The 12073-nt window shown below is 38.8% G+C and overlaps 1 protein-coding gene across 1 annotated transcript in view; it reads left to right on the forward strand.

The window, feature by feature from the left end:
- The window catches only part of BBOX1 (gamma-butyrobetaine hydroxylase 1), a 28502-nt gene extending 16662 nt beyond the window's left edge, over positions 1–11840 (forward strand). Inside the window, 4 exon segments of the mRNA XM_083885333.1 lie at positions 1851–1956; positions 7372–7568; positions 8271–8437; positions 9558–11840. Of these exon segments, the coding sequence (XP_083741459.1) occupies positions 1851–1956; positions 7372–7568; positions 8271–8437; positions 9558–9718 (631 nt within the window). The 3' untranslated portion in view covers positions 9719–11840.
- The last annotated feature ends 233 nt before the right edge of the window (positions 11841–12073 follow it).

Below are 12073 nucleotides of genomic sequence, written 5' to 3' on the forward strand. Positions count from 1 at the left end.
AATGAACTTTGAAATCTGACCCTAATTATTAAACCATAAACCATTCCAACCCACTTTGCTCTCCTTAAGGTCCAAGAGCCTCTGACATACCCTTACTACCTGAGCACCTAACATGGCCAAATTGATGCTTCAGCTCAGTTGAGACTTAGACAAAGTAAGGTTGATTTTTCCATATTCAATGCTGAGCTCCCTATTAGCATCTTTGACTTCAAATCAGTTACTTGGACTTTGACCAAAGTTCCCTGTGTGGAAGGAAAGCTCCTGGGGAGCAGCTTCCCTTGCAAATCCTGACAGCACAAAAGCAATGACTACTTTTACAAAAGCTTATAATGATTCTATAAAGTGTTATCACTCCAGAAATTTTATATATTTCATATAAATGAGACAATTAAAATGTGTTAAATTGTTTTAGAACCATCAAGTGACACCATAGCCTATTAAAATAAAGTTGGAGCAAATCTAGCTGCCTTCAGCACTAATTACAGGAATTATATAAAGGGGCTATTTTTTGGCTGTCAAACTGTGGAAGTATGGTTGAAATTATCATAATTGAGTGCTGAGGTCATGGTGATGAATATGTGCTGTTACTCAAGTAATGTACTGATGAATACATGCCACACCAAATAATAAAAACTATTTCTCCTAGGCAGTTAAACACATTTGCAAATATTCAAGGGAGGTTTCCCTCTGGCAATTGCAGAAATCTAATTTTAGCATTTTGCATAATTTCTATAATAAATACCACTCCTAGAAAAAAAGCATTTATATGCTGTATATAAATAATTTTATCTGCATGTTCTTTAGCCTATTTTCTTTTTAAACTGTTATTAAGAAGTAAAGCTAGACACACACTATCTGGAACATATCTGGTCTATAGTATTCCACCAGGGAAAATGAGTTTCATAATTTCTTTTCCGTCACTTATGTGCGTGCAATTATATGGACTCTGTATGGTAAATTACACTTTTCCAGACAAACATCTGGATCTATAACATGCATCTGCTAAAGACTATCTTCAATCATGTGAACTTTGTGTAAACAAAATTTGTGGTTCTTGGTCTCAAATTCTCCTGCATGTTGTATCACTCCAAACACATTTTGTCTGTGCAGCAACATGGGGTGTTCATGTCTTTGTCATAAAGCTGTGAATTTTTTTCTTCACTGCAGTTGTCAGAAAACTTTTTTACTGAATTGTGCCAAATTTCAAGACAGAAACTATGTAATAAAGTAAACAGAGCTAGTTCTCAAAAAGAGTGTCATAGGAAGGGAAGAAGCTTCAAAGTCTTTCATCAAGACATTTTCCCCCAGTAGCAAGTTTTCAGCTTACAGGAAAGATGCCCCTGTAAAGGATACTCTGTATTTTTTAAGACTGTAACGCCTTAAAAATAATTTCTGGGGAAAGTTACCTGGCCTTTACAAATTTTGTATTTCATTGATAATGTGCTCCATATGGCAGAGGGAAAGTGGAAGATTGATAAAAAAAAATGAGCCAGCTTCTACTCGATTAATTTTGAAGCATCAGTGCTAAGATGATTTCTACTGGCAGAAGCCTCTTGGTTAGTGTCTTCAGCTGGCCTTTGCATTCAGCAAAGTTCTGCCACTGGAAACTCATTGTTCTTTTACGTACTATCTTGGTGCCAGATATCCCTTGGCACACTGAAGTTTATCTAGGATTGCTGAAATAAGCCTCTGTTGGGGTGGATGGACACAGATGGACACAAATGTTACAATATTTTCATGTCCAAAGATGAAATGACCCTTGTACTGTGATTTCACAGTTTCAATGTGTACTGTCTGGCATGCTGGCTGGATGTTCTAACATGCTTTCTCTTTTCCCTTTCATTATAAAGACCAACTTGGCAAGTGCAAGACAAAGTAGATGCTAACAATGTAGCTTATACAACTGGGAGACTCTGTTTTCACACTGATTACCCTGTTCTGCAGCATCCACCTGGGGTAAGTTGAATTTATTGACTTTTTCACTCCACAAAAGGGGAAAGGGAAATGTTCCTATAGTATGAAATATGGTTAGTGATCAGTGGTTCTGAATTTTGTACTAAAAGAGCAATGTAAAAATACCGATATATTAATCTCCATTTGATAATCTATATACATGGTTATGCAATTTATACAGTATGATGTAAATTCAGCATAAATTTCCCATATATCCAATAATTTTTAAATATAGTTCACAAAGAATTGAAAGTATTACCATATGAGAAAACTTTATGGTCTTTTATATGCTTTGAATGCTGTTCTCATTATTTCACAAAAGTTAGATGTCTAAATGCTATAGTCAGGTTGTGACATTTTAGGACTCATCTTTTCAGTTTAGGAGGGGAACAGAAAAAGAGATATGATTAAGATGGTATATTCTGTTTTCTGTGAATTGGTACAAGGTAAACACTTGTTTGCCCTTTCATGAAAGACAAAAAACCAGGGCCATTCTGTAAAACTGGATAACCACAGAAAATATTTTTTCACCCAGTCCCTGTCATATCGAAGTGTAATCCACATAATCCACATAATTCACGTAATTCCAGAGAACTGGAAAGTAGTAGGAACAGGTAGGAACACAGATAACTGGAAAAGTTTACACTATGAAACTTTCCCTTCTGTTGTTTCTGTATTTAAACATAAAGCTGATGGGATTTACCCATAGGGAAGTACCAAATACTTCCCAATAAGATTATCTTTTTATCATTTAGATACTATTCATTAATGTGGAGTAAGAATGGAATAGGGGTTCATTAATAGAGAGCAGATGTGAATTGACTCACTGTTTTATCTGTGCCAAAGCTCACACTCTGCTATGGAACATTGTCACCACCCTGCCGAGGCCACCAGCTAGCTCTTCTAGGGGCAGCGACCTTCCCTAGCGAGTTGCCTCTAAAGAGGCAGCCTCAGTCCAGGTGGCGCAGGCACCCCGGTGCAGTGATTTCAGCTCTATTGTGAGGGAAAAGCCTGTCAGCTCTAACCGGGCTTTTAGGCCGAAGTGGCTCTCCCTGCTGGAGGCGATCTCAGGCGATGCAGATGAATCACTTGGGAGCCAAGGATGATCTCCGAGAATCTTCTTTATTCCATCCCCACCGACAACTCGGAGATCCCGAGGTGCTCAGTCAGCGGGGTTTTATACAGTCACAAAAAGGGGCAGGGTTTCATAAACAGCCAATGGGATTAATGGTTGAGAAAAGGAACCAATCAGAGGGTACATTAATAAACAAATTAGGGGATTGAAACTTGGACCAATCAGGGAAGGGATTCAAAACGGGCCAATCAGGGGACAGAACTGGGGTACAAAGCAACATCCAATCACAAACAAGACAGTTAACGTACCAGGAAGTATTTAACTAGGTTAACAGGGACTGACCAACCCCCTCAGGGAGCTGACGTCCTCCAGAGAAGTGCCAGACGCACTACCCCCTCTGCAGCACCCTCAGAGGCCTGGTTCCCCACAGAACATTAGGAAAAAAGGGTAACCTTTTTCATTCAAATGTGCTTGTAGGAAATTCTCAGGTTTTTTATGGGCTTTTTTCACCTGAGATTCCAAAGGCTGGTGGTTCGTGTGGGCTCGAGGGAGTGTTTTTCCCTCTTGACCTCTGAAGGATTTAGGGTCTGCTGTCTGACTCTGCGTCTCTGTGTCTGTGCTGAGCTCGGTGTGGCGCGAGAATGATGAGGAGTCTCAAGGTCTTGGTTTTCTTGGTTTCTTGCGTTGTTTATTAGTTCTTATCTTACAATTCTCTTTGTGTCCAGCCAAGATGTTCACAGCAGCTCGGACACAATGTGATTCCCCCTGTGTCCGGCCAAGATGTTCACAGCAGCCTGGACACAAGGTGACTCCTCCCGTGTGATGGGAGGTCGCTACCTCTTATACAGATAACTACGTACCCATTATTTACAATAGTGTGCCAATGCCTATCACCTATACTAACAGGGTCATGTCTACTCTGATCCAATCCACTGAAACTACTTTGTGCCCACAACACTGCGAAGATGGATGCCAAGGGAGAAGAAGAAGAACCCAGGGCACCACCCTAAAATCTCAATCTTGTCCCTTTTCATCTACATTCTAAAAACCCAAAACTACAAAATCTTCTGCATGGTAATAACTACACTACTCTCTGTTACACCTTTGTGACTTGCAATTCTTCTCTCTGTCGGATGTTTTTCTCATGGACCAAAATCAAAGACTGTGTCTTTCTGGGCTCTGTGCCAGGCAAAACTCCCCTGCACAGACCCCAGACCCTCTTTCTTGGGTCCCAGGCCTCTCTACCGAGGTCTGTGACTTTCCAGGGCACCCAGAGGGATGCCCTGGACTCCAGCAGGAAATAAAAGTACTAGAGTACATTAAAATGTTTTTGAACATTGTCCTGAATGTGCCGTTTTCTTTATATATCTAGTTATTACACAATATTTGAATTCTTAAGTCATATATAAGCCACAATAACCCCCTGCAGTGTTAAAGGCTGGGGACTGTGTGGCTGGACGGAGCCCAGGCAAAGGGACCTGGGGGTACTGGTCAACAGCCAACTGAACATGAGCCAGCAGTGTGCCCAGGTGGCCAATGGCACCTGGCCTGGCTCAGGAATGGTGTGGCCCGGAATAGGAGCAGGGAGGTCATTCTTCCCCTGTACTCAGCTCTGGTGAGGCCGCACCTTGAGTGCTGTGTCCAGTTCTGGCCCCTCAGTTTAGAAAGGATGATTAGATGCTCAAACAAATCTAGAGCAGGGCATCAAGGCTGGTGAAGTATCTGGAATACAAGCCCTGTGAGGAATGACTGAAGGAGCTGGGGTTGTTTAACCCGGAGAAAAGCAGACTCAGAGGTGACCTTATCACTCTCTCTTATTACTTCCTGAAAGGTTATTGTATCAGATGGCAGTTGGTCTCTTTCTCCAGGGAGCAACAGAACAAAAGGACACAGTGTGTTGTGGTTTGAAAGTAAAACAAGTGAGAGGCTCCAAGTCAGAGATACAATTTAATAAGAAGAAAGGTAAAAAGGTAAAAATAAAATAAAATAAATGCAATAACACAAAGGACCACTGACAGAGTCAGAATACAACCTGAGCAGGATGGTGGAAACAGTCCAGATGAGGTGATATTCCTGAAGCAGTGATCCTGTAGAAAGGTCTGGTAGCTCTGCTCCTCTGGGAAGCCAGTAGGTAAGGGCTCCTTGCACTGTTCCAAATACCAGCTTATATCCAGGTGAGAATGCTTGGCTCCTCCCCCTGGGCAGAGCATCTCACAATGGGATGATGAGTTGTGAAGTGGGTCCTTGATGGCCCATTAAACAGAGATAACTCCTGGAGGGAGTTACCTGTGAGTCACAGGCAAGATGTTGATGGGCCATTAGCAGAAGACAGCCCAACACTAGAGAACTGCCCCACTTGGTTTTAACAGTTCATGAAGATGGTGATAGAATAAATACTTTGTGTACATCCTACAGTACAACCCAGGACACAGTGTTAAGCTGTGCCAAGGGAAATATAGGTTGGATATTAGGAAAAAGTTTTTTACTGAAAGAGTGATAAAGTACTGGAATGGTCTGCCTGGGGAGGTGGTGGAGTCACCATCCCTGGATGTGTTTAAAAAAATGATTGTATGTGGCACACAGTGCCATGGTTTAGTTGAGGTGTTAGGGCATGGGTTGGATTCAATGATCTCAAAGGTCTGTTTCAACCTAGTGATTCTGTCATTTATTACAAACTTTTAGACATGTTGTTAGAGCATGATGATTAATTTCAGAACTGTCCCATAAAAATCCTGATTTAGGATTTCCTAAGACCATAACATAACTTACTGGAGCCCTCCTTGGCTGGGCCAAGCTGTGTTTACCTTGCACAAGGCCAGCCGTGGCCACAAAAAAAAAGAACTTATTGCCTTGTGCTCCTTTCAGTGGGCCATTTGCCCTGCCCACAGCTTCAGTTTCCCCCTTCATCACCACCACAAAAGTCTGCAGGTCCAGCTGGGAAGGAGAACAAACCCTGTTCCAGTCCTCTTTCCCATCCTGAGGGGATTTTTGTCTGGTTTGGGGTTTTGGTTGGTGAGTTGTCTGGATTTTTGTTTTTGTTGTTTATTTGACTTCTTGTGTTTGTGGAGTGTTTTTTGTTGGACTTTTTGTTGATAATGTTTTGGGGCTTTTTGGGTTTGGGGATTTTTTTGTTTGTTTTATTTTGATTGGTGGGTTGGGGGATTTTTTTGGGGGGGGGTGTGTTTGTTTGGGGAGGTTCTGTGGGGTTTTTTTTTGGTTGGTTCGGTTTTTGTGTGGTTTTGTTTGTTCATTTGGTTGTTGCTGTTGGGGGATTTTTGTTTGGTTTGGTTATTTTTTCTCCTAGTGGTCTGAGAAATAATTCACCATCATGGAAAGCCCAAATGACAAAAGTAACAACATTTGATATGATAAGTATTTTGTGTCATTTGCAGGATGAGCAGTTACAGTTTGTGTGATATCTAGAGCCACAGGGAGTTTTACTGCTTGTGTCAGCAGTTCAGATTGATATCAGTGCAAGCCAGAGCCCAGCTTAGGCTTTTTGCTCCATCTTATGCCTTGGCAAATTCACTCTAAAGTGAAATGAAAGTATAATGTTTATATCTTACCAGTAGCATACATACAAGAACTCTGATAAAGTAATTTGTCTCCAAATTTGGGACACATGGGAGAAGCACATGGGGAAGCACCACTCTGCTAACCATCTGTCAAAAAATTCTCATTACATGTATTTTAAGATTTTCAGACACAGATGCCAAAATCAAATTGATATCCTTCACTAAAAGGCAGTGCTGTAGCCATTTTTTAGTGCAAACAAAACCACATAATAACAACTAAACCCCACGATTCTTTGTTTTGAGCTCAATATCATAGGCCAAGGTCACTTAGTTAAAATAATAAAAGGTCATTCCATCCCTCCCTCCATCTCCTCTCTTAATGGTACTTTATCATAGAGACAGGCCTTCTCTGATAGCCACTTCTTCCCCTCCATGTGTGGATAATTCACATCAGGTTTTGCTTCTGCAGACAAAGTTAATATGCCTTGTTGAGATATGACTGAAATGCATTTAAAATTATGTGACTGCCAGAAAGAGGGACTCAAAGGAAAGAAGCAAGACTTCTTTGCCACCAACTCACAGGTTGCAAGCATTAGAAGATATCCCAAATAGGATGGATTTATGAACATGCTATTTTAGTTTTCTGCCTTTGTGATACTGGTCGCAGAGTGTTGTGAAGCTGCAGTGAATGAGAACTCAGTCTGTCACTAGGAAAATAAACAAACAAACAACCAGAATAAAAGAACCACAGGCATGATAGAACTGATATTAATAAACTGTTAAATATGCAAGCTATTTATTTTTTTAAGAGCTGTTAATTCATTCCAGGTTCAGTTTCTTCATTGTATAAAGCAAACAGCTGCAGGAGGTGAAAGTGAAGTTGTAGATGGATTTCATGTATCCAACAAGCTGAAGAAACAAAATCCTGAAGCATATCAGATCCTATCCTCTACTGCTGTAAACTACATTGATGTTGGGGTGGATTACTGTGATTTTGCTGTGCACTGTAAACAAAGGATTATAGAGTGAGTAGTTTCAATAACACCTGAAAAATTCCCTGTCGTCTGGTGAATTACATGTTGGTAGGAGGTCTGCTCCTGCCACCTTGTGGGAAAACACTGGTTTAACTTGGTCTGTAGTTCTAGGTTTGGGTGGGGTTTGTTGGTTGGTTGGTTGGAGTCTTTAGTCTGTTTTTTGGGGAATTTGTTTGGTGCATTGTACCACTCACTTGGTTTTACCACACACAAATAAGAAGTGGTGGTAGAGTAACTACTAGGCACAGGCACAAGTTAGCAACAGCCAAATCTGTTACTAAATGGCAGCCAATGTACATATATATCATGCCAAGGAGAGGTCATAATTCGAAACATTTAGATTAAGAATTATATACTATCAAAAGATGAAATGCAAATGCTCATATTCTTTTCTGATTTTAAAAAGTTAATGATTTATTTTTAAAGTTTACCATATAAGAGTGTATAATATTCATTTTTGAGCAAATTAAGTGTTGACACTTTCTCCTGATTATCTGTTTTCTTAGTCAGGCATAATTAGCAAAATCCAATCCAGTATCAGTCTGAATTTTGCTATAGAAACATCCTGATATTCCAGCAGGAGAATTCAGTTATTTTTATATTCAGTTTAATCAGCTTGAACTGTTTCAGTAACAACAGGATACATTCCTTTTTTTTTTTTTTCCTTTTTTTTCCCTTTTCTTTGTTTCATAGCATGGATTCCAGAGGCCAAGCAATTCGCATCAATTATAATAATGCAACAAGAGACACAGTGCTTGATATACCAGCTGAAAAAGTGAGGCCATTTTATGCAGCTCTAAAGGAATTTAATGATTTATTAAACAGTGCAGAACACAAGTTTACTTACAAGCTGAAACCAGGTCAGTAAGTTGTTTCTCCTCACAACAATTTTTCACATATTTTTCCTGACAGTCAAAGTACTTGAACACTGCTAGCACTACTACTGAGAGGAACTTAGAGTCTTTCTGTCGTCTATTTTATTTCAGACTGCATTCTTACATTCATCTCATATATTTCTTTTCTCGTTGTTAAAGAAGAAAATATGGCAGGGAATAGTCTACCTATAGATTAGTCAAATGTATCTTTATAGTAAATTCAAAACAGCATTTTATGCTACATACCATATTGGAAATTTATGCATCAGTAGCACCATAGATGGGAAATACTAAGTGTGATATCATGTGTGGCCTTAATCTCTGTTCTTTCATTCCCCAGCATTAAAATAAAGATATGAATCTCTCAAAAGATATTACAAAAGTAAATTAATTGGTGTATCTGACTGCCTTATATACTATGGCACTTGTGTCTAAAATGTCTGTGAGGAGATAATCTCTCTCCATTGGAAACGCACAATAAAATAATGTGTAAGATCACTTTAATGGAAAAACAAAGTGCCTTACATTATATTAGTGCCATCCATTTTGGTGATTAGTTCATCAAAATGGTGGTAGAGGGAATGGGGAGAAGATAAGAAAGACTAAGAGTTTATTAAATTCAAGATTTATCCTTATGGTGGCACACAAGGGAGAAAAATTAAATTAGTATTTTAGCATTAATTATGTGGCTTCCTAAATTTCAATGTCATGACTTTTTTCTCATGAAATTCTCTTAACAGGGGTAGTATGTATGTGTATAGTACAAATACTACTAGACTGATGAAATAAAAATTATCCTAGTGGCTTTCACCCATTTTATTTATTTTACCTGTATGTATTTGCTGTAGTTGCCTTTCTCCTCAAGGCTTGATTTTCTCAGTGTGGACTCTCTACCACTCTGCTTTTTAACTCTTCATTATACAAGAAATGAAAGAGATGTCAAAAGGGAACTGGCCTCTCTATTACTCTGTTGTTCCTGGGTATCTCCAGCTGGGCTACTTAAAATTATTGCTCCCTAACTATTGATATGAATCTACCTCTGTATTTTTTTGAAGGAATCAACTGTAACATTCCAACTACTGACCGTTGTGCAATCTCTTTATAGGAGACATAGTGACATTTGATAACTGGCGTGTGCTTCATGGTCGTCAAAGCTATCCCTCATGTTCAGAAGTGACACGTCACCTGGAAGGTGCCTATGCAGACTGGGATGTAGTCATGTCAAGGCTCCGGCTCCTAAGGAAAAAGGTCCTGAATAAGGATTGAGCTTTCTTCTAACTAGAATGAGCAAAATGTAGATTATCTAACCTCAATGACAACAGCAATATTTAAAAAATTAGTCTTCTTTTCAGAAACTAACCTCATTTTTGACAGAGGCTTGTCGTAGAACAAGGGTATTGGCTTTAAACTGACAGAGGGTAGGTTTTGATTAGCTATTAGGAAGACATTCTTTACTCTGAGGGTGCTGACGTACAGGTTGTTCAGAGAAGCCATGGCTGCTCAGTCCCTGGAAGTGTTCAAGGGCAGATTGGAGGGGGCTTGGAGCAAACTGGGATAGTGAAAGGTATCCTTGCTTATGGCAGAGGCGGGGGTGGGGGTGGAATGAGATGGTCCTTAAGGTCCCTTTCAACCCAAACCATTCTACGAGTCTCTCATAAATATATTTTTGATTTCTATGAGCTAAGAAACATTTTGTTCATAACAATTTAAGATTTATCTGTGCCCTGGTCTTTGAATCTAGGACATACATTACTATGTCTGTAAGTTTATGTGCCTTTTTAAAATCAGTGTGCAAAATGCCTTGAAAGATTATCACTTTACTGGACTGACTGGGGATCACAATGCCTTCCACTACATATCTGCTGGTCCTCCCTAGAAAGCTTGAAAGGTAAAATGAAAAAAGTATTATTAACTAATTTTTGTTATGAATGGCACCTTCCTCTATTTTCAGAGACACATTCTTTATTGCATAAATCATAACTAAAATTCACTATTAAAATAATAAAAAAAACACTGCTGTGGTGTTATTTTTAAATACACACCTTTCTAGGTAGGACTCTGCTGTAATACATGACGTCATTGAACAGGGACTGTATTCTCTATATCCCCTAGTACATGTTTTGACTATCAGAACCACAAATAATTTTTCTTATATTTCCAAGTCCATAAGCTCAGAAACCATAAACTTACCAAAGAATGCATCATATTAATGTTCCTCTGCATTAGGAAGGTAAATCACTCTCAGTATAGAGGTCACAGACAGGGTCAGAAATTCTATCAGATGCCATGTATAATCTGTACAGCGGACTTTTGAGTAAGGTCAGGAGGAGGAATGCTGATGATGCTTGGTAGCTAAAAATTACAAAGCAGAAGTGGCTATTGACTTTCCATGTGACAGAAATGTGGCAACTGAACCCAAATCTATTTTTGTTACACATCCAATAGATCTTTAGTATGTTTTCCTCTACTCTGGATTCGGAATAAAAATTACACTATGCAGTCAAAGTAGTAGAGTTCTTTCTCTATATTCAGACGTCAAATGAAAAAAGAAAGAACTTCCAAGTACTTGTTTTCATACTCAATAACATGTCCACTGAGTTTATTTTTCACTGTTCTTACAGCTGCAGAATTAACAGGAGGTCGCTCACCTGCTGTGAGCTGGACAAAATAACCACTCTTCTACCCTCAAATCCTTCCGTTCAGCTGTGTATTTTCAAACTGTTCCTTCCAAGTCAAATAAATCTTAGTCTCTTCTTAGTAGGGTAACACTATAGAACTACAGCTACAGAATTAAATAACCAGAGAATTAAAGTAAGGCCAGGTTAGATGGAGATTTGAGCAACCTGATTTAGTGAGGTCCCTTCCAACCCAGACCACTCCATGATTCTATGACCTAAAATCAGATTGCAAACACTTGCACAGTTTCTACTCATCATCTAACAACAGATATCAGCTGAATAATCAGATAAAACTCAATTAGGCCTTTTTGTCATAGGGCAGTTTGAATCTAATCCTCTTTATTAAATAGTGAAATATTATTGTCAAAGTTATGAACCTCGTGAAATAGTCTAAGAAAAATGGGGTTTAGGGGAAATGAAATCTCTCAGTGCCTCCTTTAGCAATTAAATCTGGAAACAAGAGGAAAATATTTTTTTGTCTTTGCTACAAAAGAGGAAAAAGCTGAGGAAAGATTAATACCTATATTCATGTATTCCAGCAATGCTTTGCATTAATTGTGATATTATCCTTATAAAAATGGAGTGAATGTTGCAATTTATTAAGACATCCTGTGATTTATACTAGTCATTAATTTTCCACTTGTATTCTATACTTTTCTGAACACTTTCATTCAAAAATTTTTTTTTATTAAAAGCTGTTATGGAACTGATTGCTAGTTTGGGCTTCTATCTAATCTCACATGTAATATCTTGCCCACAGATATGAAGTCATTATTGTCAGTTACAAATATTTGCAAATATTATTAGACCTGGACTCATTCACTTTTGTCCAGTATACTTAACATATAGTTAAAATATAACTAAACCCATAGCTTTAAAAAGAATGGAGTACGAATAATGGTAAAAACTGTTCATCAGTGGAAACGCGAAGTCCTGCACAAGT

This window comes from Zosterops lateralis (genome assembly GCF_965231275.1).
Source record: "Zosterops lateralis genome assembly, contig: SUPER_6_unloc_1, whole genome shotgun sequence".
NCBI lineage: Eukaryota > Metazoa > Chordata > Aves > Passeriformes > Zosteropidae > Zosterops > Zosterops lateralis.